The sequence below is a fragment of the Lepidochelys kempii genome, chromosome 6 (genome assembly GCF_965140285.1).
Source record: "Lepidochelys kempii isolate rLepKem1 chromosome 6, rLepKem1.hap1, whole genome shotgun sequence".
Classification (NCBI taxonomy): Eukaryota; Metazoa; Chordata; order Testudines; family Cheloniidae; genus Lepidochelys; species Lepidochelys kempii.
In genome coordinates this window covers 3,785,685-3,808,710 of record NC_136385.1, presented here as the reverse complement: position 1 = coordinate 3,808,710, position 23,026 = coordinate 3,785,685, and the positions used below count along the sequence as shown (strand labels likewise).

The 23,026-nt window shown below is 45.3% G+C and overlaps 1 protein-coding gene across 1 annotated transcript; it reads right to left on the bottom strand.

The window, feature by feature from the left end:
- Positions 1–17,840: 17,840 nt before the first annotated feature.
- On the bottom strand, positions 17,841–18,779 carry LOC140913768 (olfactory receptor-like protein OLF2). Its single transcript, XM_073350566.2, has one exon. It carries the CDS (start codon positions 18,777–18,779, stop codon positions 17,841–17,843), a length of 939 nt encoding a protein of 312 aa, XP_073206667.2.
- Between the last annotated feature and the right edge of the window lie 4,247 nt (positions 18,780–23,026).

Genomic DNA, 23,026 nt, shown 5'->3' with positions numbered 1-23,026 from the left:
GGCAACCCTTACGAGAGCGCAGATTGTAAGGGGTTGCAGGCTGTTCCTCTTTGTCTTCTGGGGTTGAAGCTGGTTCGGCGTGGTCTTGCAGAGGTGCTTGGTCCCCTTGAGGTGGTGCTGGCTTACACTGTGAGGCGTGGATCCATGCAGCGATGCCGGATAATTTCACTGCTGTCTGGGTGGTGAGCAGTACCTGGTATGGACCCTCCCACCGGGGTTCCAAGGCGTGCTTCCGAAGGGGATGCCGCAGGCAGACCCACTCACCAGGCTCAAGAGTGTGACAAGCAGCAGAGGTGGGTTCCCTCGGCCAAGCTGCTCGCACCTGCGAATGGAAGGAGCTCACCGCTTGCATTAACCCTTTGCAGTACTGGAGGAGCATGCTGTGAGTTAGGTTTAGGTCTGGGGCTGGGGTAATAGTAGCCATTGTTCGCATAGGGCGTCCCGTGATGATTTCAAATGGACTCAATTTGTGTCTCTGGGATGGGGATGACCGAATTTCCATAAGGGCCAGTGGTAAAGCAGCTGGCCAGTTTAACCCTGTGGAACTACAGATTTTTGCCAGCTTATTTTTAAGCACACCATTTCGCCTTTCAACTGCCCCTGCACTCTGTGGATGGTAAGGGCAGTGCAACAGGTGGGTGACATGTAATACCTGGTTTAGATGTTGAACAATTTTTCCAGTAAAATGTGTTCCCCAGTCACTAGACAAAGTGGCAGGAATTCCCTTGGTAGGGATAATGTGGTTTAACAGACATTTTGCAACGGACAATGAATCAGCTTTGCAACAGGGAAAGGCTTCAATCCAACCCAAAAACAGACATATTATAACTAAAATGAATTCATATTTCTGACACTTTGGCATTTGTACAAAATCGAGTTGCCAGTGTAGGAAAGGTGCTTGAGGCAAACCCCGGAACCCTTGTGTTACTTTTACAGATTTGCCTACATTGTGGCTTTGACAAGTAACACAAGCGGCACAGTGGCGGGTTGCAGAGGAGCTGAAATGGGGAGCCCACCACCCCACCTTACTCATAGCAGAGACCATCCCCTCCTTGCCGACATGCGAAACACCGTGTAGCAGGGTGGCTAGAGACGGGTAGAGTGAGAGGGGGGCTACAAAGGTACCGGTGGGCGATCGCCAAAGGGAATCAGAATGCAAAGAGCAACCCAAAGCACTCCAGGAGTCTTTCTCTGTTTCTGGGGCAGAATCCTGGAGCTGAGCGAGATGAGACAGGGATGGCGGCATTACAGAGACAGAGAGGGGACCAAGAAACGCTTCTGGTGAAGGTTTTATAGTGGCGGCATGTTTTGCAGCAGCATCAGCAAGTGCATTACCTTTTGCCACCTCGGTGTCTGCCGCTGATTGGCCAGTACACTTAACAATTGCCAAGGCAGATGGTAGTAAAACTGTATACAGGAGGGCAGCAATGTAGGGGCCATTCTTGATAGGGGTACCAGTAGAGGTAAGAAAACCTCGAGCCTGCCAGAGGGTGCCAAAGTCATGCACAACCCCAAAGGCATACCGAGAATCAGTAAAAATAGTGGCAGAGAGCCCCTTGGCTAGAAAGCAGGCACGGGTGAGGGCAATCAGTTCAGCCACCTGGGCAGAGGTCACAGAGGGTAAGGACGCAGCTTCTATGGTCTCAGAGAGAGAGACCACAGCATACCCTGCAAGAAGGTGGCCTTGGTCATTTCTATAACAGGACCCATCAGTGAATAATACCAGGTCAGAGTTAGGGAGAGGTACATCTGAAAGGTCGGGGCATGGGACAGTGATAGCGGAGACAGTTGCAAGGCAGTCATGGGGTTCACCATCACTAGGTAAAGGAAGGAGGGTAGCAGGGTTTAACCGGGAGCAGCGCTTAACAGTGATATGTGAGGCTGAAAGCAACAAAAGTTCATACCTAGTGAGGCGAGAAGAGGAGAGGTGAGCAGTGTTGCGTTGCAGAAGGAGAGTTTCCACAGAATGGGGAACCAGGAGAGTGAGAGGAGAGCGGAGGACAAGGGACTCAGACATCTCGACCAGGCACGCTGCAGCAGCTACAGCGTGTAGGCAAGGGGGTAAACCCTGGGCTACAGGGTCCAAGGTTGCAGAAAAATAAGCCACCGGGCGATTTCTGTCACCGTGCTCCTGAGTAAGAACCCCGAGGGCACAAACAGATTGTTCGTGACAGAAAGGGGTAAAAGGCTTGTCATAGTTAGGTAACCCTAAGGCAGGGGCAGAGGCTAAATTCTGCTTAAGGGAGATGAAAGCAGCATTTGCTTCAAGTGGCCATGGCATGGGGTTAGGTACAGAGGATCGAGTGAGTTCCTGGAGTGGTTTAGCCAGAGAAGCATATTGGGGAATCCATTGCCTACAGAACCCTGTCATGCCTAAGAATTTTCTGACCTGGCATGGAGAGCAAGGCTGGGGAAAGCTAAGGATGGCTTGTACCCGGGCTGGAGAGAGTGTACGGGAGCCCTGGGAGAGAAGGAAGCCTAGGTATGTGACAGAGGTTTGGCAGAGCTGCAATTTTGTGCGAGAAGCCTTATGACCCTTGTTTGCTAAAGCTGTGAGAAGTGTTAGTGAATCAGTTTCTGAGGCAGACAGAGAGGGGGAGCACAGGAGTAAGTCATCCACATATTGGATCAGTGTGGATCCTGATGGGAAAACCAGATCAGCGAGATCCCTGGCTAGGGCTTGAGAAAAATAGGATGGACTCTCTGTATACCCCTGGGGAAGGGTAGTCCATGTATATTGCTGACCCTTGTAGGAGAAGGCAAAGAGATACTGGGATTCAGAGTGAACTGGGACAGAGAAGAAAGTGGAGCACAAACCTACAACAGTAAAGTGGGTTGCATTTGGAGGAATAGACGCTAGTATTGTAGCAGGGTTATGAACCACTGGAAAAGAAGGTATGACAATATGGTTAATAGCTCGAAGGTCTTGAACAAATCGCCACGATTTGCCATCAGCCTTTTGAACTGGGAGGATAGGGGTGTTACAGGGGCTGGAACAAGGGACAATAATTCCTTGTTCTTTTAATGCAGATATAACTGGAGCAATCCCAGCCTCTGCCTCAGGATTCAAAGGATACTGAGACAGGCGAGGCAGAGGTTTGGAATTGTCTACAGTAATCCGAACTGGGTCAGTATTTAATCGGCCCACTTCAGATGGGTGAGATGGCCATAGGGAGGAAGGAACCTGAGAGATTAGGTGCTCTAGGGATGGAGTTAAGGGACAGCAAGGGACCGGAGTGGAGAGGGAAGTTTCAGACAGCAGGGAGGCTACAGAATCACATAAGGAAGACTGAGGGATTTGCAGATAGACACCATCTGGGGAGCAGTAAATAGAACAGCCAAGTTTGCATAGCAAGTCCCATCCCAGAAGGTTTGCAGGGGTGGAATCAGAGAGGAGGAATGCATGCTCCTCAGAGAGGGGACCGACCTGAACAGACAAAGGTTTTGAGAGGGGAAAAGAGGTAGGGATCCCTGTAATGCCAACAGCAGACACAGATTTTCCAGATTGGGGAACCTCAGGCAAGTCAGTGGTGCGGATTGTAGAAAGAGAAGCTCCAGTATCAACAAGGAAAGGGAGAGAGAGATCATTTACAGTCAGGACACATTCTCCAGTAGGGGACAGAGGTAATAAGGGAGCTAAAACTTTGTGAGGTTCCCCAGCATCCCGCCATTGTTGGGGTGAAAAATAGGGTTGGGGATCAGCTGGAGGAACCAGCGGGGGGTTCACTTGATTTCCCATACAATTATTAGGTCGTCTTGGACACTCTTTTTTCCAGTGTCCAGGCTGTTTACAATAGTTACAAACCCCAGTTAATCCAGCCCCCCGCCCCCTTCCGCAACCCCGTCCCTGTCCCCGGTGTGGTCTGCTGAGTCCTGAATAATGCTGTATCTGCAGAGCAATTAAATGTTGGGAGGACTGTTCCTCCTTTCCTTTTAAAGTGCAGTGGCAATGCTCTGCTACTGCCAGCAATTTGTCCATGGTTTCAGTCTCCCATCCCACACTTATTCGTTTTAACATGCTGCCTGTGGCATGGAGAAGACTATCAACAAATGCATGTGCCAAGGCCCCCTGCCCATTTACATCGGGCTCTTGTATTCCTGAATGTTGTAAGAAAATATCAGTTAGCCGGGACCTATAGTCGCCTGGGCTTTCTCCTTGCCCTTGCTTACAGCAACGTATTGCTGTCCAGTTTGTTTTAGGAGACCACACTTTGGGAATGGCTTGATGCAGGCGCTTCCAAAGAGCCATACACCGGTCTCTGTATGCCGAATCTGGGCCAGTACTTTTTATGGTTGAGTGGCGTGCCTCAGCTGGCCAGTCTGCAGCAGCCAACCATTTTTCATAATAACTGGCAGGAGCTAACAATTTACACAGTTGGAGGAGATCTGTCTCATAGGGGTCATAGGTTTCACAGATTAACAGAAACTCCTCAGCAAATTTGACAGAGTTTTCCTGTGGTTTGGGGAAACTTTTAACTATAGATAAAAGTTCCGTATGAGTCCAGGGCTTATAATCCCATATGGACTCACTTTCTCCCATCTTAAGGACTCGTAAGGGTGCCACAACAGTTTGATCAGAGTCTCTCATTACCCTCCCATCAGGTTCTCTTTTCCAAGAAGAGATGTCAAGAGAATCTTTGCAGTCTGCTGTGGATTTCTTCTTCATAATATTTTGCAGAGCTGCGAGGCCAATGAGGGTATCTTCTTCACTTTCATTATCTGTAGTCACTGAAGATTTTTCCTTTTCTGATTTCTTATTTGTGCAGGAGTATGGTGGGGGTCAGGTTTGATCCGGATCATTGCACAGGACTGGGCAAAGGGGAGCGCTCAGACTAGTGGTGGGAGAGACTGCATCCAATTGAACTGTTAGTTTTTTGATAGAATTTTTAAGAGAGGTGAGTTTTGACTCAGTCCATCTACAATTTGCCTCTTCCCACCACTGCATGAAGCAGTCTACTTCTCCTCTCTCCAATTTGGTTTTTGGGAGGACGAGTTTGTTTTTTAAAGTGTCCACTCGATCCTTGTCCCAAGAACCTAACAGTGGCCACTGTAATTTGGGGTTCTCTAGAGCTAATTTGGACCATTTTTCAAGAAACCTACAAGAGTCCGGACCCCTCCTAAAATACATAAAATAAGCTGGAGTTCCCTTAGGGAACTGTTCTACCTTAGACTTCTGATTACCCATCCAGGAGGACTTGGATATTAGGAAAAACTTTTTCACTAAGAGGGTGGTGAAACACTGGAATGCGTTACCTAGGGAGGTGCTAGAATCTCCTTCCTTAGAGGTTTTTAAGGTCAGGCTTGACAAAGCCCTGGCTGGGATGATTTAACTGGGAATTGGTCCTGCTTTGAGCAGGGGGTTGGACTAGATGACCTTCTGGGGTCCCTTCCAACCCTGATATTCTATGATTCTATGATTCTATGACTTCACACAGCACTCACACAAGAAGGAAATTCAGGCTCAGCAGAGCGGTACCCGGTGAAACACACAGAAAGGAGCCCACAGGCTACTGCCTCAACTGCCCTTGCTTTCACACCAGGGGTTATACCCAAGACGTGGTGCGGCTGCAGCTGTGCAGATTCCACTTATTCAGACCGTGGGGACGGGGACCCCTTGGTCAGCCAGTCTCCAGACAGAGATGGCTCCCAGATTCACACACACACCACAGGGAAGACGGATAGACACAAAGACAAGACAGTCCTCAAACCGGTTAAAGCACAAAAATAATAATTACCTGAGACGTCTGATTCCAGAAGCTGGATCCAAGGACCCCTACCCGAACAGAGTGGGAACCAACAAGTTCAATGGCGTAGACTGCGCTGCTGCTGTGTACCTTTCTGTCTTGTGGAGGATCGCTTGGACTAAGTGTCCAGGCGCCGGCTGCCACGATCGTCCTGCAAGGCAGTCAGGGATCATACAGCCTCAGTGAAGCCGCTTGCCATCTCAGTGGAACCTCCAAATTGTCAAAGTTTGACCCAGACTCACAATTTATCAGACCACTCTGTTTTATTAGCAAAGCTGCTCTGCTAATACGTTTAGAAGTGAGCCCCCCGAGTGGGGCTTGTGTCTTTTAATTTATACAGTTTTTTGAAGAACAAGTTACAGAGAAGTTACAGACAAAAGAAGAAAAAGATTTTAGTCACCACCCTTTGAGATCCCTGAGACCAGTCACGTATCTTCAATTACCTGCCACCCTTAACAATCTCCTTTTAACAGCTTCCAGTTAAATTAACTAATTGCCCTTCACACCTTCCATTCTGATGCCTGCTTCTTAGACGTGCTGGCTCTATCTTAATTGCTTCTCCATTCAAAAGCTAACTGTCCCTACGTGTGCTCCCTCAGATACTTTGTAACATGCTGTGGCATGCCCTCTCATATACAATGTATCCAACATGTCCCCTTATACAACGTTATACTTATACAATGATATACTTCCACAGGACAGAAAATCAAAACGTTCCAAGTCCAATGCCACCAAAACACTTCATTTCAATTGTTTCTTAATGAGTTCTTAACAAGTGTTCATTCTTTATATTTAACAATCTGTTCCACCTTCCATTTAGCTTTGATACTCCGTACCTTTCCCAGGCCTGAAGCAGTGGTCTCTGGGAGCTTTGTCTCTTTCACTAACAGAAGTTGGTCCAAGAAAAGATATTATCTCACCCATCTAGCCCCTACTATTATTACGGCAGATGATCACATGCAACGATCCTTATTATTTAATCCTAAAGATTAGTTGACTTTATGCCTGTGCAACATAGTTAGCCTCAAGCCTCTCCAGGAATTTATGCATGAAAAGATGTGTTCGGTCATGAGACTAACCAAACAGCTACTAGGCCTTTGCATCCGATGAAGTGAGCTATAGGTCATGAAAGCTTCTGCTCAAATAAATTTATTAGTCTCATAGGTGTCACAAGTCCTCCTTTTCTTTTTGCAGATACAGACTAATACGGCTGCTACTCTGAAACTAGGCCTTTGTGGTGTTTCTAGCCTAAAGAAATAAGAATTTTGTAGACAGGGCCATCTTGTGGTGCGTTGCTAATTTTATGGTTATAAAAACTGATATTTGCTCTGTTGTACCACTATTTCAAAGATTATTAAAACTTTTCCTTCCCGGGCAGTGTCTTTGTGTGAAGTTGGTAGCTTGAAGATTCAAACAGATGCTTGTGAAATACACTGAATTAGTGACAATGACAGTTCCCAACCACTATTAAAGCATATTAGTTTCATTTAGCTAAAAAGATCTTTGGATGTCTTTGGTTTGATCTTTGTTGAACGTGTGAGTCCTTCTTTCACAGGAAAGCCTCATTACACCTGCCCATCGGTGTCTTTGTGGTATTAATGGCTCCAAGGTGTCGAAGGCTAATGACTGCAGGGCAGGGTTTGTGAGGTGTCTCGAGCCCAGTAATTGTTAGGTTGTCTGTCTGGCCAGCAGGTTCTGTGTGGGGTTGCTAGCCCCAGAAATATTAGGAATGAGGCCTACATGGCTGTACCTGTGTGATGCTTGTGGGCCAAAGATCAGTATGCTTAAAGGGTTATTTGTGCCTGCGACATGTACTCGTCAAAAAACTAGGTCTTAAAAGTATAGGAGAATCCATAGTGTTGCTAGCCTGGAGACCATCAGCTCTAAAGCCTTCTGGACACCCTCTGCTGGTTCCTTTACTCATGCCATTTCTTTTGTGTATCCTGAGGCCTAATGATTTTTAGGTGAGCGACACCACACAGGTACTCCTCTACAGACTTGAAGCTTTACAAACCTTAGGTGCACGTACCTCACAGTGGTACCGACTCTCAAAATGTGATCAGTGAATAAGAGACACAGTAATTACGTGGTGTTAGTAACTGAACAATTACTAAGCCTTATGCCTATGTATTACACGGGCTTCGTGTGTGTGTGCGTGCATGCACACACATGCACAAATATACGAACTTCCAGCAGCAGGCTTGGGGAGCAGTAGCAGTCAAGCCATGGATTAAAATTAAAGGGAATCTCATTCTGCTCAGATAGTATGGTCCTGAGGATGGGCAGGAATGATGCCAGCATGGGTAGGAATGGCATCCCTAACCCTCTGTTTGCCAGAAGCTGGCAATGGGTGACAGGAGATGGATCACTTGAGATGACCTGTTCTGTTCATTCCATCTGGGGCACCTGGCATTGGCCACTGTTGCAAGACAGGAGACTGGGCTAGATGGACCTTTGGTTTGACCCAGTCTGGCCATTCTTATGTTGACCTGTTTTTATTGTGCCAAAGACCTCATTGTGACTCTTTGTGGATAATGAAGATGCCCTCATGGCTCATTACACTTCTTGCAAGAAACCATTCAGAATGAAGTGGGCATATCCTGGGCCAACATGGGCAAAACAACACTGCAGATAATAATAATAGTTATTAATAATTAAAAGGCCTGATACTCTTTGAGTCAGCCATGCCACACTGGTACTGTCCTGCAGGCATCCAGGCCTAATGACCTTTAGGAAAGCAACAGAACAGATTTCATCCTTCAGATATGAATCCAGCACCACATCATCACTGTATTATATACAAATAAAAATGACACTACCTTAAGCTAGCATCACCCCACACAGAAATAGCATTGGAGGCCTTATATCTGAAAGTCTTTGAGTTAACATCACTTTTTAAAATTTATTTATTCATTTATTTATTTAATAGGGAGAGGGATAGCTCAGTAGTTTGAGCATTGGCTTGCTAAACCCAGGGTTGTGAGTTCAACCCTTGAGGGGGCCATTTAGGGATCTGGGGCAAAAATTGGGGATTGGTCCTGCTTTGAGCAGGGGGTTGGACTAGTTGACCTCCAGAGGTCTCTTCCAACCCTAATCTTCTATGATTCTATGTTGGTAGGAGAAGCTCTCCCACCGACATAACCACTGTCACTTATGGAGGTGGTTTTATTAGGCCAACAGGAGAGCTTTCTCACATCAGCACAGAGCGGCTACATGAGCGATCATTCAGCGGCGCAGCTGCATTAGTACATCTCTGCTGCTGTAAGCTCTATAGTGTAGACATGACCTTAGCCATTGAGAGCAAATAATTGACAAGGACTGTACAGATATAAGGTGGAGGAGGTAATAGCTTTTCTTGGACCAACTTTTTTTGGCGACAGAGACAAGGTTTTGAGCTGACACAGAGCTCTTCTTCAGGTCTGGGAAAGTAACTCAGAATATCACAGGTAAATACAAGGTGGAACAGATTGTTTAGTGTAAGAAGTTCACACATATTTCAAGGGACAATTCAAGGTGCAAGTGGCCTGTTAACACCCCCCAATCACAGGGAGGAAAGGGGGTGGGAAGACCCACCTCAGCTCCTGTCATAAATATAAACGGAAGGTGTCAAGGTTCCTTCCCCACTCTGAACTCGAGCGTACAGATGTGGGGACCTGCATGAAAACCTCCTAAGCTTACTTTTACCAGCTTAGTGAAAACTTCCCCAAGGTACAAGCTATTTTACCCTTTGCCCTTGGACTTCCACTGCCACCACCAAACGTTTATGTGGGTTTATTTTTATTAGGAAAGCATTGTTTGGAAATGTCTTTCCCCCAAAATCCTCCCATCCCTTGCACCCCACTTCCTGGGGAAGGTTCGGGAAAAATCCTCTCCAATTTGCATAGGTGACCACAGACCCAAACCCTTGGATCTTAAGAACAATACAAAAAAGCATTCACTTCTTGAAAAGAAGAATGTTAACAGAAGTAACAATAAAAAGAATCACCTCTGTAAAATCAGGATGGGAAATACCTTTCAGGATAATTAGATTCAAAACATAGAGAATCCCTCTAGGCAAAACCTTAAGTTACAAAAAGACACACAGACAAGAATATCCATTCCATTCAGCACAACTGAACATTACATTCAGTCAACAGTGTGCCCTTGTTGCCAAGAAGGCCAATGGCATTTTGTGATGTATAAGTAGGGGCATTGCCAGCAGATCGAGGGACGTGATCGCTCCCCTCTCTTCGACACTGGTGAGGCCTCCTCTGGAGTACTGTGTCCAGTTTTGGGCCCCACACTACAAGAAGGATGTGGAAAAATTGGAAAGAGTCCAGCGGAGGGCAACAAAAATGATTAGGGGACTGGAACACATGAGTTATGAGGAGAGGCTGAGGGAACTGGGGATGTTTAGTCTATGAGGGGGGATTTGATAGCTGCTTTCAACTACCTGATGTAGTGGTGGGAGTCTGCTATAGACCACCAGACCAGGGGGATGAGGTAGATGAGGCTTTCTTCCGGCAGCTCACGGAAGCTACTAGATCGCATGCCCTGATTCTCATGGGTGACTTTAATTTTCCTGATATCTGCTGGGAGAGCAATACAGCGGTGCATAGACAATCCAGGAAGTTTTTGGAAAGCGTAGGGGACAATTTCCTGGCGCAAGTGCTAGAGGAGCCAACTAGGGGGGGCGCTTTTCTTGACCTGCTGCTCACAAACCGGGTAGAATTAGTGGGGGAAGCAAAAGTGGATGGGAATCTGGGAGGCAGTGACCATGAGTTGGTTGAGTTCAGGATCCTGATGCAGGGAAGAAAGGTAAGCAGCACGATACAGACCCTGGACTTCAGGAAAGCAGACTTCGACTCCCTCAGGGAACGGATGGCCAGGATCCCCTGGGGGACTAACTTGAAGGGGAAAGGAGTCCAGGAGAGCTGGCTGTATTTCAAGGAATCCCTGTTGATGTTACAGGGACAAACCATCCCGATGAGTCAAAAGAATAGTAAATATGGCAGGCGACCAGCTTGGCTTAATGGTGAAATCTTAGCGGATCTTAAACATAAAAAAGAAGCTTACAAGAAGTGGAAGGTTGGACATATGACCAGGGAAGAGTATAAAAATATTGCTCGGGCATGTAGGAATGTTATCAGGAGGGTCAAATCGCACCTGAAGCTGCAGCTAGCCAGAGATGTCAAGAGTAACAAGAAGGGTTTCTTCAGGTATGTTGGCAACAAGAAGAAAGCCAAGGAATGTGTGGGCCCCTTACTGAATGAGGGAGGCAAATTAGTGACAGAGGATGTGGAAAAAGCTAATGTACTCAATGCTTTTTTTGCCTCTGTTTTCACTAACAAGGTCAGCTCCCAGACTGCTGCGCTGGGCATCACAAAATGGGGAAGAGATGGACAGCCCTCTGTGGAGATAGAGGTGGTTAGGGACTATTTAGAAAAGCTGGACGTGCACAAGTCCCTGGGGCCGGACGAGTTGCATCCGAGAGTGCTGAAGGAATTGGCGACTGTGATTGCAGAGCCATTGGCCATTATCTTTGAAAACTCGTGGCGAACGGGGGAAGTCCCGGATGACTGGAAAAAGGCTAATGTAGTGCCAATCTTTAAAAAAGGGAAGAAGGAGGATCCTGGGAACTACAGGCCAGTCAGCCTCACCTCAGTCCCTGGAAAAATCATGGAGCAGGTCCTCAAAGAATCAATCCTGAAGCACTTGCATGAGAGGAAAGTGATCAGGAACAGCCAGCATGGATTCACCAAGGGAAGGTCATGCCTGACTAATCTAATCGCTTTTATGATGAGATTACTGGTTCTGTGGATGAAGGGAAAGCAGTGGATGTATTGTTTCTTGACTTTAGCAAAGCTTTTGACACGGTCTCCCACAGTATTCTTGTCAGCAAGTTAAGGAAGTATGGGCTGGATGGATGCACTACAAGGTGGGTAGAAAGTTGGCTAGATTGTCAGGCTCAACGGGTAGTGATCAATGGCTCCATGTCTAGTTGGCAGCCGGTGTCAAGTGGAGTGCCTCACGGGTCGGTCCTGGGGCCGGTTTTGTTCAATATCTTCATAAATGATCTGGAGGATGGTGTGGATTGCACTCTCAGCAAATTTGCGGATGATACTAAACTGGGAGGAGTGGTAGATATGCTGGAGGGCAGGGATAGGATACAGAGGGCCCTAGACAAATTGGAGGATTGGGCCAAAAGAAATCTGATGAGGTTCAATAAGGATAAGTGCAGGGTCCTGCACTTAGGACGGAAGAACCCAATGCACAGCTACAGACTGGGGACTGAATGGCTAGGCAGCAGTTCTGCGGAAAAGGACCTAGGGGTGACAGTGGACGAGAAGCTGGATATGAGCCAGCAGTGTGCCCTTGTTGCCAAGAAGGCCAATGGAATTTTGGGATGTATAAGTAGGGGCATAGCGAGCAGATCGAGGGACGTGATCGTCCCCCTCTATTCGACATTGGTGAGGCCTCATCTGGAGTACTGTGTCCAGTTTTGGGCCCCACACTTCAAGAAGGATGTGGATAAATTGGAGAGAGTCCAGCAAAGGGCAACAAAAATGATTAGGGGACTGGAACACATGAGTTATGAGGAGAGGCTGAGGGAGCTGGGATTGTTTAGCCTGCAGAAGAGAAGAATGAGGGGGGATTTGATAGCTGCTTTCATCTACCTGAAAGGGGGTTCCAAAGAGGATGGCTCTAGACTGTTCTCAATGGTAGCAGATGACAGAACGAGGAGTAATGGTCTCAAGTTGCAGTGGGGGAGGTTTAGATTGGATATTAGGAAAAACTTTTTCACTAAGAGGGTGGTGAAACACTGGAATGCGTTACCTAGGGAGGTGGTAGAATCTCCTTCCTTAGAGGTTTTTAAGGTCAGGCTTGACAAAGCCCTGGCTGGGATGATTTAACTGGGAATTGGTCCTGCTTTGAGCAGGGGGTTGGACTAGATGACCTTCTGGGGTCCCTTCCAACCCTGATATTCTATGATTCTATGATTCTATGAAAGGGGGTTCCAAAGAAGATGGCTCTAGACTGTTCTCAGTGGTAGCAGTTGACATAACAAGGAGTAATGGTATCCTTGCAGTGAGGGAGATTTAGCTTGGATATTAGGAACGGCTTTTTCACTAGGAGGGTGGTGAAACACTGGAATGTGTTACCTAAGGAGGTGGTGGAATCTCCTTCCTTAGAAGTTTTTAAGGTCAGGCTTGACAAAGCCCTGGCTGAGATGATTTAATTGGGGATCAGTCCTGCTTTGAGCAGGGGGTTGGACTAGATGACCTCCTGAGGTCCCTTCCAACCCTGATATTCTTTGATTCTATGAACTTAATTTCTCAGCCATTTAAAGAAATCCTAATCTAACGCATATCTAGCTAGATTACTTACTAAATTCTAAGACTCCATTACTGTTCTGTCCCCGACAAAAGCATCACACAGACAGACCCTTTGTTTTTCCCTCCCCCCAGCTTTTGAAAGCATCTTGTCTCCTCATTGGTCATTTTGGTCAGGTGCCAGCAAGGTTATCCTAGCTTCTTAACCCTTTACAGGTGAGAGGATTTTTCTTCTGGCCAGGAGGGATTTTAAAGGGGTTTACCCTTCCCTTTATATTTTGACAGTAGGGTAACCACCTTTCTGTATACAGGACTATAAAATCCCTCTTGGCCAGAGGCACAAAATCCTCTTACCGGTAAAGGGTTAAGAAGCTCAATTAATGTGGCTGGCACTTGACTATGATGACCTATAAGGGGACAAGATACTTTCAAATCTGGTGTGTGTGTGTGTGTGGGGGGGGGGGGTTGTTCTTTCTGTTCTTTGTGGCTCTTGTCGGAGTCAGATCAAGAAAGCAAGCAATTCAACTCCTATGGAATTAGTAAGCACTAGGAAGGGGATGAATTAGACTATCTTTTGTTCTGGCTTGTGATTTTCTCTGTGTTGAGAGGAATTCCTGGTTATTCCTGGAGTTATTCCTGGTTATGTTTTTTTTTTTCTTTTTGTAACTTTAAGGTTTTGCCTAGAGGCAAAACCTCTGTGTTTTGAATCTGATTGCCCTGTGACATTATCTTCCATTCTAATTTTACAGAGGTGCTTCTTTCACCTTTTTTCTTTCTAATAAAGTTCTCTGTCCTAAAAAACCCAAGGTTGGTCTGTGGTCATCTTGTTTATTCTCAAGCCTCCCCAGGAAAGGGGGTGTAGGGCTTGGGGGTATACTAGGGGGAAGAGAGGGCTCCAAGTGGCTAAATGTTTGTTGAATCACTGGGTGGTGGCAGCGTTTACCTAATCCAAGGTACAAGGGAGAATTTGTGCCTTGGGGAAGTTTTAACCTAAGCTGGTAAAAATAAGCTTCGGGGGTCTTTCATGTGGGTCCCCACATGTATACCCTAGAGTTCAGAGTGGGGAGGGAACCTTGACAGCTCCTCAAGTTCTTGTGCTCTGACACTTCCCTCAATCAACTCCTTCTCTATAACTATGGCAGCTCCATGGAAATCATCTCCGTCCTTGTTATCTGCATCTCCTACATATTCATCGTCATCTCTGTCCTGAGGTTCTTGCTCAGTAATATCTTGATTAACGTAGAAAAAGTCACCAGTGAGGAACTGCAGAACAACAAGGGGACTGGCTAAGCCAATGAGATATAATGTCCTATAGCAACAGACATGGGTACATAACAGATGGAAGGGATAATTAAGTTGTCATGGGATAAGAGGGAAGATCCTTTCTTGGATTGAGAACTGGTTAAAAGACAGGGAACAAAGGGTAGGAATAAATGGTAAATTTTCAGAATGGAGAGGGGTATCTTATGGTGTTCTCCCAGGGTCCTTCCGAGGACCAATCCTATTCAACTTATACGTAAATGATATGGATAAAGGCGTAAACAGTGAAGTGGCAAAGTTTGCAGATGATATTAAACTGCTCAAGATAGATAAGACCAAAGCAGACTGTGAAGAACTTCAGAAAGATCTCACAAAACTTGAGCAACAAATTGGCAAATGAAATATAATGTGGATAAATGTAAAGTAATGCACGTTGGAAAAAATAATGCCAACTATACACACAATATGATGGGGGCTAATTTAGCTACAGCTAATCAGCAAAAAGGTCTCGGAGTTATCTTGGATAGTTCTCTGAAGACGTCCACACAGTGTTCAGCGGCAGTCAAAAAAGCAAACAGGATGTTAGGAATCACTAAAAAAGGGTAGAGCTTAAGATGGTGAATATCTTATAGCCCTTATATAAGTCCATGGTACGCCCACATCTTGAATACTGTGTACAGATGTGGTCTCCTCATCTCAAAAAACATATACTGGCATGAGAAACGGTTCAGAGAAGAGCAAGTAAAATGATAAGGGGTTTAGAACAGGTCCCATATGAGGAGAGATTAAAGAGTCTTGGACTTTTCAGCTTGGAAAAGAGGAGATTAAGGGGGAATATGATAGAGGTATATGAATTCATGAGTGGTGTGGAGAAAGTGAAAATGGGAAAATTATTTACTTGTTCCCATAACAACTAGGGGCCATCACATGAAATTAATGGGCAGCAGGTTTAAAACAAATAAAAGGAAGTTCTTCTTCACACCGACAGGTTTCAGTGTAACAGCCGTCTTAGTCTGTATTCACAAAAAGAAAAGGAGTACTTGTGGGACCTTAGAGACTAACCAATTTATTTGAGCATAAGCTTAGCATCACAGGATAGCAGATTCTTTTGGGTAAATCATTTCATCCATCTATCCCTGATCCATGGAGGGCAGAGGGTCTGGACTCAGACTCAGCAGACCTGGGTTCATTCTTCTTCTCTGCCACAAAGCGGACAAATCAGTTAAAATGCCCCATAGCTCAGTACCGCCTTTACAGTGATATCAAGTAAAAAAAAAGTCTCTCTCCTCACTCTGATGTTTGGTGGTCTACTCTGCAGAATTGAAGTAGTGAGATAATTGCTGAGCAATGTGGGTGGGGTTAAAGAGTAAGGATTTTAGGAAAGACAGTTTTGGGGAAAGGGAATGGCTGAAGGTTTTGAGGCTGAGACAAGGTGCCTTTCCCCTTTGCAACACCAGTTCCAATCCAGGGAGGAGGTCAAGATCTGTGAGCCCAGAAAGATGATGGGTCTTGAAATCGGATACGATTGTGTCAAGGTTCCTTCCCCACTCTGAACTCTAGGGTACAGATGTGGGGACCTGCATGAAAACCTCCTAAGCTTACTTTTACCAGCTTACTGAAAACTTCCCCAGCGTACAAACTATTTTACCCTTTGCCCTTGGACTTCCACTGCCACCACCAAATGTTTATCCGGGTTTATTTTATTAGGAAAGCGTAGTTTGGAAACGTCTTTCCCCCCAAAATCCTCCCAACCCTTGCACCCCACTTCCTGGGGAAGGTTTGGTAAAAATCCTCACCAATTTGCATAGGTGACCACAGACCCAAACCCTTGGATCTTTGAACAATGAAAAAACATTCAGTTTCCTTACAAGAAGACTTTTAATAGAAGTAAAAAAAAAAATCATCTCTGTAAAATCAGGATGGTAAATACCTTACAGGGTAATTAGATTCAAAACATAGAGAATCCTTCTAGGCAAAACCTTATGTAACAAAGACACACAGACAGGAATATCCATTCCATTCAGCACAGCTTATTTTCTCAGCCATTTAAAGAAATCATAATCTAACACATATCTAGCTAGATTACTTTCTCAGTTCTAAGACTCCATTCCTGTTCTGTCCCCAGCAAAACATCACCCAGACAGACACAGACCCTTTGTTTTTCTCCCTCCTGCCAGCTTTTGAAAGTATTTTGTCTCCTCATTGGTCATTTTGGTCAGGTGCCAGCGAGGTTGTCCTGGCTTCTTAACCCTTTACAGGTGAAAGTTTTCCTCTGGCGAGGAGGGATTTTAAGGTGTTTACCTTCCCTTTATATTTATCACAGATTTTTTTCAGCTTTAGGTCACAGATCTTTTTTTCCACACCCTGTTCAGTGAATGGAACCAACATTCCATGTACAGAAACAGCACAACAGGGAAAGCCAATAACATTATCTCAGCAGGAGAGCAGATGCTGAGATCCATTTTGAGTGGCTGCACCTCTTTCCACAGCTTTTTCATTCTTCCAGAAAGTGGGACAGAACATGAGAAAGACGAGTGTTTATTTACCTGTAACTTTATTATCAGATATTATCGTTGCTCACGGAAGGGCTGAAAGAAGGAAATGAAACGAGTTATGGTAATAAATAAATCTGTAGTGATATATACTATTTGTGGTGGATTGGAATAAATTAATAAAGAAGGATGATAGCAAGGAAATGGTGTTCATCTGGCTTATTCAAACCTTTCACTGCATGCAGGCAACAGTCCTCTATCCTGAGAAAAACTGGAACATTTTAAACGGATTTCTGACTGTATTAAGCTTAGCCTGAGTGTTTTGTTTTATTTTGCTTTGTTCTGTCTCTTACTACTTAAAAACACTTAAATCCTACTTTTTATACTCAATAAAATCACTTTTGTTTATTTATAAACTCAGTGGAAGTACTTGTTACCTGCGGGGGGATGGGGGCAAACAGCTGTGCATATCTCTCTTGCAGTGATATAGAGGGCAAGCATTTATCATTTTATCCTGTACAAGCTTTATAGAGAGTAAAACAGATTTATTTGGAGTTTAGATCCCATTGGGAGCTGGGTATCTGTGTACTGGAGACAGGTGTCCTGCTGAGCTTGTTTCAGTCTAGATCTGCAGCTTTGGGGGCATCACGCATATCCTAGGTCTGTGTTGCAACTGGCGAGTGTGTCTGGCTCAACAAGGCAGGGTTCTAGAGGCCCAGGCTTGAAGGGAAAATGGACTCAGAGGTCATTTCAGCACATGAGGTGACATTTCCAATAAGGGTCTCTGTGAACAAACCCGGCACACTATGGACTTGGGTTTCCTGCATTTCCTGTGATGCTTCCTGAATTTTGTCCAGTGATCTCCATTGTGACCTGCAGACCCTGTTGGAATACAAACAAATTAATAATAATAACTATATAATAATGAAAAAAATTACCACGCACTCTCTGAAATTATTTTGAAATGGGCTGGGAATTGAATTCACCTGTTTCCACTCCCCACAGTTAAACCAGTACTGAATTAAAAAGATTCAAGAATTGCTTTGGAGTTTATTCATTGCTATCCTCAGGGCGTCCTTCACCTCTGTGTTTCTCAGGCTGTAGATGAGGGGGTTCAACATGGGGATCACCAGCGTGTAAAACACGGCAGTAACTTTGTCTGTATCCATGGAATAGCTGGAGGTGGGACGTAAATACATGAAGAGTTGGGGGCCATAAAACAGGAGCACAGCGGTCAAGTGGAAAGTACAGGTGGAGAAGGCTTTGCACCAGCCATCGGCGGAGCGCATCTGCAGGATGGTGGAGGTGATATAGACATAGGAGAGGAGGATAGTCACAAAGCTGATCACTTGAATGCAGCTGATGAAAGCAAAGATCACAATCTCATTCATGTGGGTGTCAGAACAGGAGAGCGCCAACAGTGGGGGGACGTCACAGAAAAAATGATTGATGATGTTGGAGCTGCAGAATGACAGCCGAAATGTAAAACATGTGTTTAACACTGAATCCAGCACCCCCACTGCGTACACCCCAGCCACCAGCAGTATACAAAGCTGCCTGGACATGCTCACCGTATAGAGCAGCGGGTTACAGATGGCCACATAACGGTCATACGCCATCACAGCCAGCAAGAGGCCCTCAAGATCTCCAAAAATGATAGCGAGAAACATTTGCACAGCACAGGCAGTGTAAGAAATACTTTTCCCCTTGGCTAAGAAATTCAGCAGCATCTTTGGGGAAATTATCAAGGAAACGCAGAGGTCACACAAAGACAAATGACTGAGGAAAAAGTACATGGGGGTGTGCAGTCGGGGATCAATCCTGATTAACAAGATCATCCCCCCATTCCCCACCAGGGTGATACCATTAATCAATAGGAACACCACAAAGAGGGGGACCTGCAGCTCCGGACGATCTGTCAGTCCTGAGAGAATGAACTCAGTTGCCTCTGAATGATTTCCCTTTTCCATCTCCTCTGAACAGAGATCAGGCAGCTACAGATATGCAGGCATGTGAATGGTGCGGAAAACCTGTCCCTTCTCTATAATGAAGTAAGTGAAGATACATGGAGATCAGTTTCTCAATGGACATCAGTACCCGCTCAGGGAAAGGCTTAGTTCACAGAGCCAAATGTTCACAGCCGGTCATTCCAGTGTTCCATAAAATGCAGACACTGTGCAAATATAATGACATGCAAATATAATTAATCATGCCTCCCATACAAACACTCCAGTTCACTCATCCAAAGAGAAAACAGTGACTTGTGACTCTGCTGTGAGAGAATCAGTCTGAAGGGATTATTCCTTAGCTAAAGAAATGGTGAGAGGAAAGGAATGTCAATATTTCCACCCTCTTTGGGCAAGGGGAGCTCTGTGGCTTGACATGTCATTTTTGGGGTAAAGTTGCTCACTGTGCTATTAAGCTGTTTGGCATTTACTGGAGCCTCTATGAAAACCCAGAGACATAATGGGAAGCCCTGACTTCAGTGACTAGCTAATTGCCTATTTTTTTCCAACCCATGAGGTTGCTTCTTTCGCTGAAGGGGTCGGAGCTGGGGCTGAGGCTTTTGGTTCTGGAGGTCTGAAATTCAATACCTGCTGATCCCAATGGTGTCTGCGTGTGTGATTCCAATTCAGGACAATAGCACGTACCTGCTGAGAAGAGAGAGAGAGAGATGCATTGGTGTTTCCTCATCGAACGAAACTGCCAATTCGGAGCATTCGGGCAGTTTTATACTGAGATGTGTGATCTATGGGACTGATTCCTGAAGCAACTGGGAATACCTGAGCTCAGAGAGACACAACACCTAATTAATGCAGTATGTGAACCCAAGCTACCCTTGCTTAATTGGTGGCTGGGGATTAATTTGACCTACTTGTACTTACTGTGTTATTTGTTATAGTTGTAGACAGTAAACTTTGATTTTTATTGTTTTATCTAATCCAGTGTGCTTAAATAGAAGTGTTTGAGAAGCTAAGAGGCAGGCATGTTAGTGCTATTAAAGAAATAATCGATAGTGTTGCTTGTATTGTCCAGGAGAGGACTGGGCAGGACAGGACGTACATTTCAGGAGGGAAATCGAAGAGTGGGGAGTGTGTTGGGGTCACCCTCCAGTATAAGCAAGGGCAGTGAGAGCCTGAGTGTAACCCAACTATTCCTGGCCAGGCTGCAGTTACACACACATGCCTCGGGTGCGATTTCCATGCTTGACGGTTGTTTGTGAGTGGCCCAGGTGGAAGCCACGTCAGCAAGGAATTGCAAGGTTGCAGGCAGGTGTGACACAGATGCTGATTAGTCTGGGTTGGACCCTGGTATGTCACAGCCACCAACCTAGAAAATATCCCAGTCACACCAAAGGTGCGGTGCTGACTGACAGCAGTGTTCAACTGACATGAAAGTATAGGTCCGCCAAGGATGGGCCCATGCAATGATCCATGGCTGCAGATGCACAAGGACATTGTGGTAACATCACCTCTCCACAAGGAGATCCAAGGCAGGCCCAGTAATGACTCTTCCCTTCTTCACTATGGTAGCAGAAATTATCCCTTCCTTGTCTTCAGGCTTGTCTGGTATTATCAGTGCTCCATGGCATATTGGTGCCCCCTTTTACTAAGTGGTGCCAACCTGTGAGGCATTGCAGGGTCGATTGTATTCGTAGGAAAAATTGATGATCCAAGTCAGCTATATTCTTTGGTATAATCTGTGGGCAAGGGGTTACAGAGAATGTACACAAAGTCCTGCTTCCCTGAACACCACTAGAAACAACAAACAACCAGCAATCTGTGTATCCAAAGTCTGTCACCCCTGGTCTGTGCCCAGGAAACACTGTGCTCCTACTTCCTCTAAGAGTCATGCTCATAACTCCTTCTCCTGGCTTCTGTGCCTCCTGTGACCCACAGGTGCTTGGGGCAGTCCTCACTGAAAATGCCAAGGTCAGGGCAGGCTGCAAAAAGGAGATTATGTCCCCAAACTGGTGGTTAACACTCAAAATCTCTGCAGCATCTCTGCAGATTTTGTAACAAAGTATCTCCGAGCAGGCCAGCTCCCTTCTGATTCTTTTCTTAATTTTATTTATTTCCTATACTTGATACTCCGTGAAATAGAGTGTGACATTGCACCGCATAATTCTTTATAGATATAGTCTCATGCCTGTAAATACGACATAACTGGAATATGTTTTATGGTAGATAGGCCATGTAACATATCTCTGCAAAGATTATGATCTACTGGATATATTCATCCTATTTACTATGTACTTGTTTGATTTTAAGTAGCGTCAGTGAAGCAGTTGGACAGCTTCTTGAGAAAAGATTATTCTCTGGAAGTGCCCAATCAGGAAACACTTAAGCTAAAAGTGAACTTTGAGAGATGCCAATCCACATCTGAGCTTTTCCTAGTGTTGTTGTGTAAGGAACTGAGTCATGCATGGACATGTGACTTGCCCATGTGACTCCAAAACTCCATCTTGGAGCTGGATTCTGAAGAGGAGAGCGGAAGGGGTTTCCACCCACAAGAGAGAGAGTACATAAGCCCCTGTGTAAACCCCTCAATTTTGTCTTCAGCGGGCACAAAAGATAGCACCTCCACCCCAAGGAGATGCCTGAAAAAAACTGGAACAAAGGACAGTAACTACAGGGGTGTGAGTGATTGCTAGATCCACACTAGGAGGAAGTCTCGTCTGTAAAACAGGCTTATTGCAACATCTTTGAGGGTGAGATTTACCTGCATTTAGTTTTCACTGTATTAGGCTTAGACTTACATGTTTTATTTTATTTTGTTTGGTAATCCACTTTGTTCTGTCTGTTATTACTTGGAACCACTTAATTCTACTTTCTGTATTTAATAAAATCATGTTTCACTTATTAATTAATCCAGAGTATGTATTAATACTGGGGGGCGGGCAAACAGCTGTGCATAACTCTCTATCAGTGTTATAGAGGGTGAACAATTTGAGTTTACCCTATATAAGCTATATAAAGAGTAAAACGGATTTCTTTGGGGTTTGGACCCCACTGGGAGCTGGCTAGCTGAATGTTAGAAACAGGAGCACTATTAAGCTGTTTTCAGTTAAACCTGCAGCTTGTGCGGGACATGGTTGAAACTTGGATCTGGGTTTGCAGCAGGCAAGCGTGTCTTGTCCAAAGAAAGTAATGTACTGGCAGGGAAAAGAGGCTCAGAGGGAGACTCAGCACATCATGTGGCAGTTCCAAAGGGACCCAACATGTCACAGCGGAATAGTCAAGCAGGACCTGTGCACAGCTGATTTCTTTGAGACTCTGGTCGTGATTTTCAGTGAGTTTTAGAGAACAGCCAAAGTGGTTACTGGTTTGTTATTTTTTGATTGCTTATTTTGGGTAAGGGAAATAGGGATAGAAAAATAAGCAAAAGAAGTAAGAGTGAAGATCAAAAGAAGCTAGAACTGCCAAAGTTGCTGACTGCCTAGAAAGGCTGAATACTGGGTACTGGGAAAGTCTCTGTTAACTAAGAAGCCCAGCCTGATCTGAGTGAATCTCAGTTTCAGTGAACTGCAGAGGGGTGTGGCCCAGCAGAAAAAAACAGGGAAATGACTACCAGTGAGGCAGCTGCTAAACTAGAGCTGGCCAGACAGGAAACAGAAGAGAAGGCTAAGGACTGGGAGTTTCCATTGAAGCTCAGAGAAGCAGAGGCAACTGTGCACAGAAGGGCTCTGGAAGCAGAGGCAGCCAGTTACAATGAGCCCTGGGTTAAGAGACAGAGAAATGCAGGCCCAGATTGAGGCCCAGAAGCATGAACTGGCTGTTATGGAGTGGAAGAGACAAAACCCACCAGCAGCTGGCCCCACTTCCCCAAAAATACACAAATGGGAGCGAATATGTCTGTGTTATGATGAGTCCAGTGATATTGCTGAAAATTTGATCACCTTTGTGCACCCTCCGTACAATTCCTGACAATCAAAAAATGACCACATTGGTAGGAAAATTGACTTGAAGAGCTCTGGACATATTCAATAAGATGTGTATTGAAGATGCTTCAAATTATGGTAAATTAAAGAAACTGGTTTTGAAACAGTTTGTGATTACACCTGAAACCTAAAGGGTTAAATTCAGGAGTTTTAAGCGGGGATCTGGATTGAGTAATGTGACCTATGGAAATGAAATGAGAGATTTTTTTCGGTAGGTGGGTGAGAGGAAAAGGCATTACAAGCTTGGAAGAAATGTATGATTTGGTTACTCAGGAA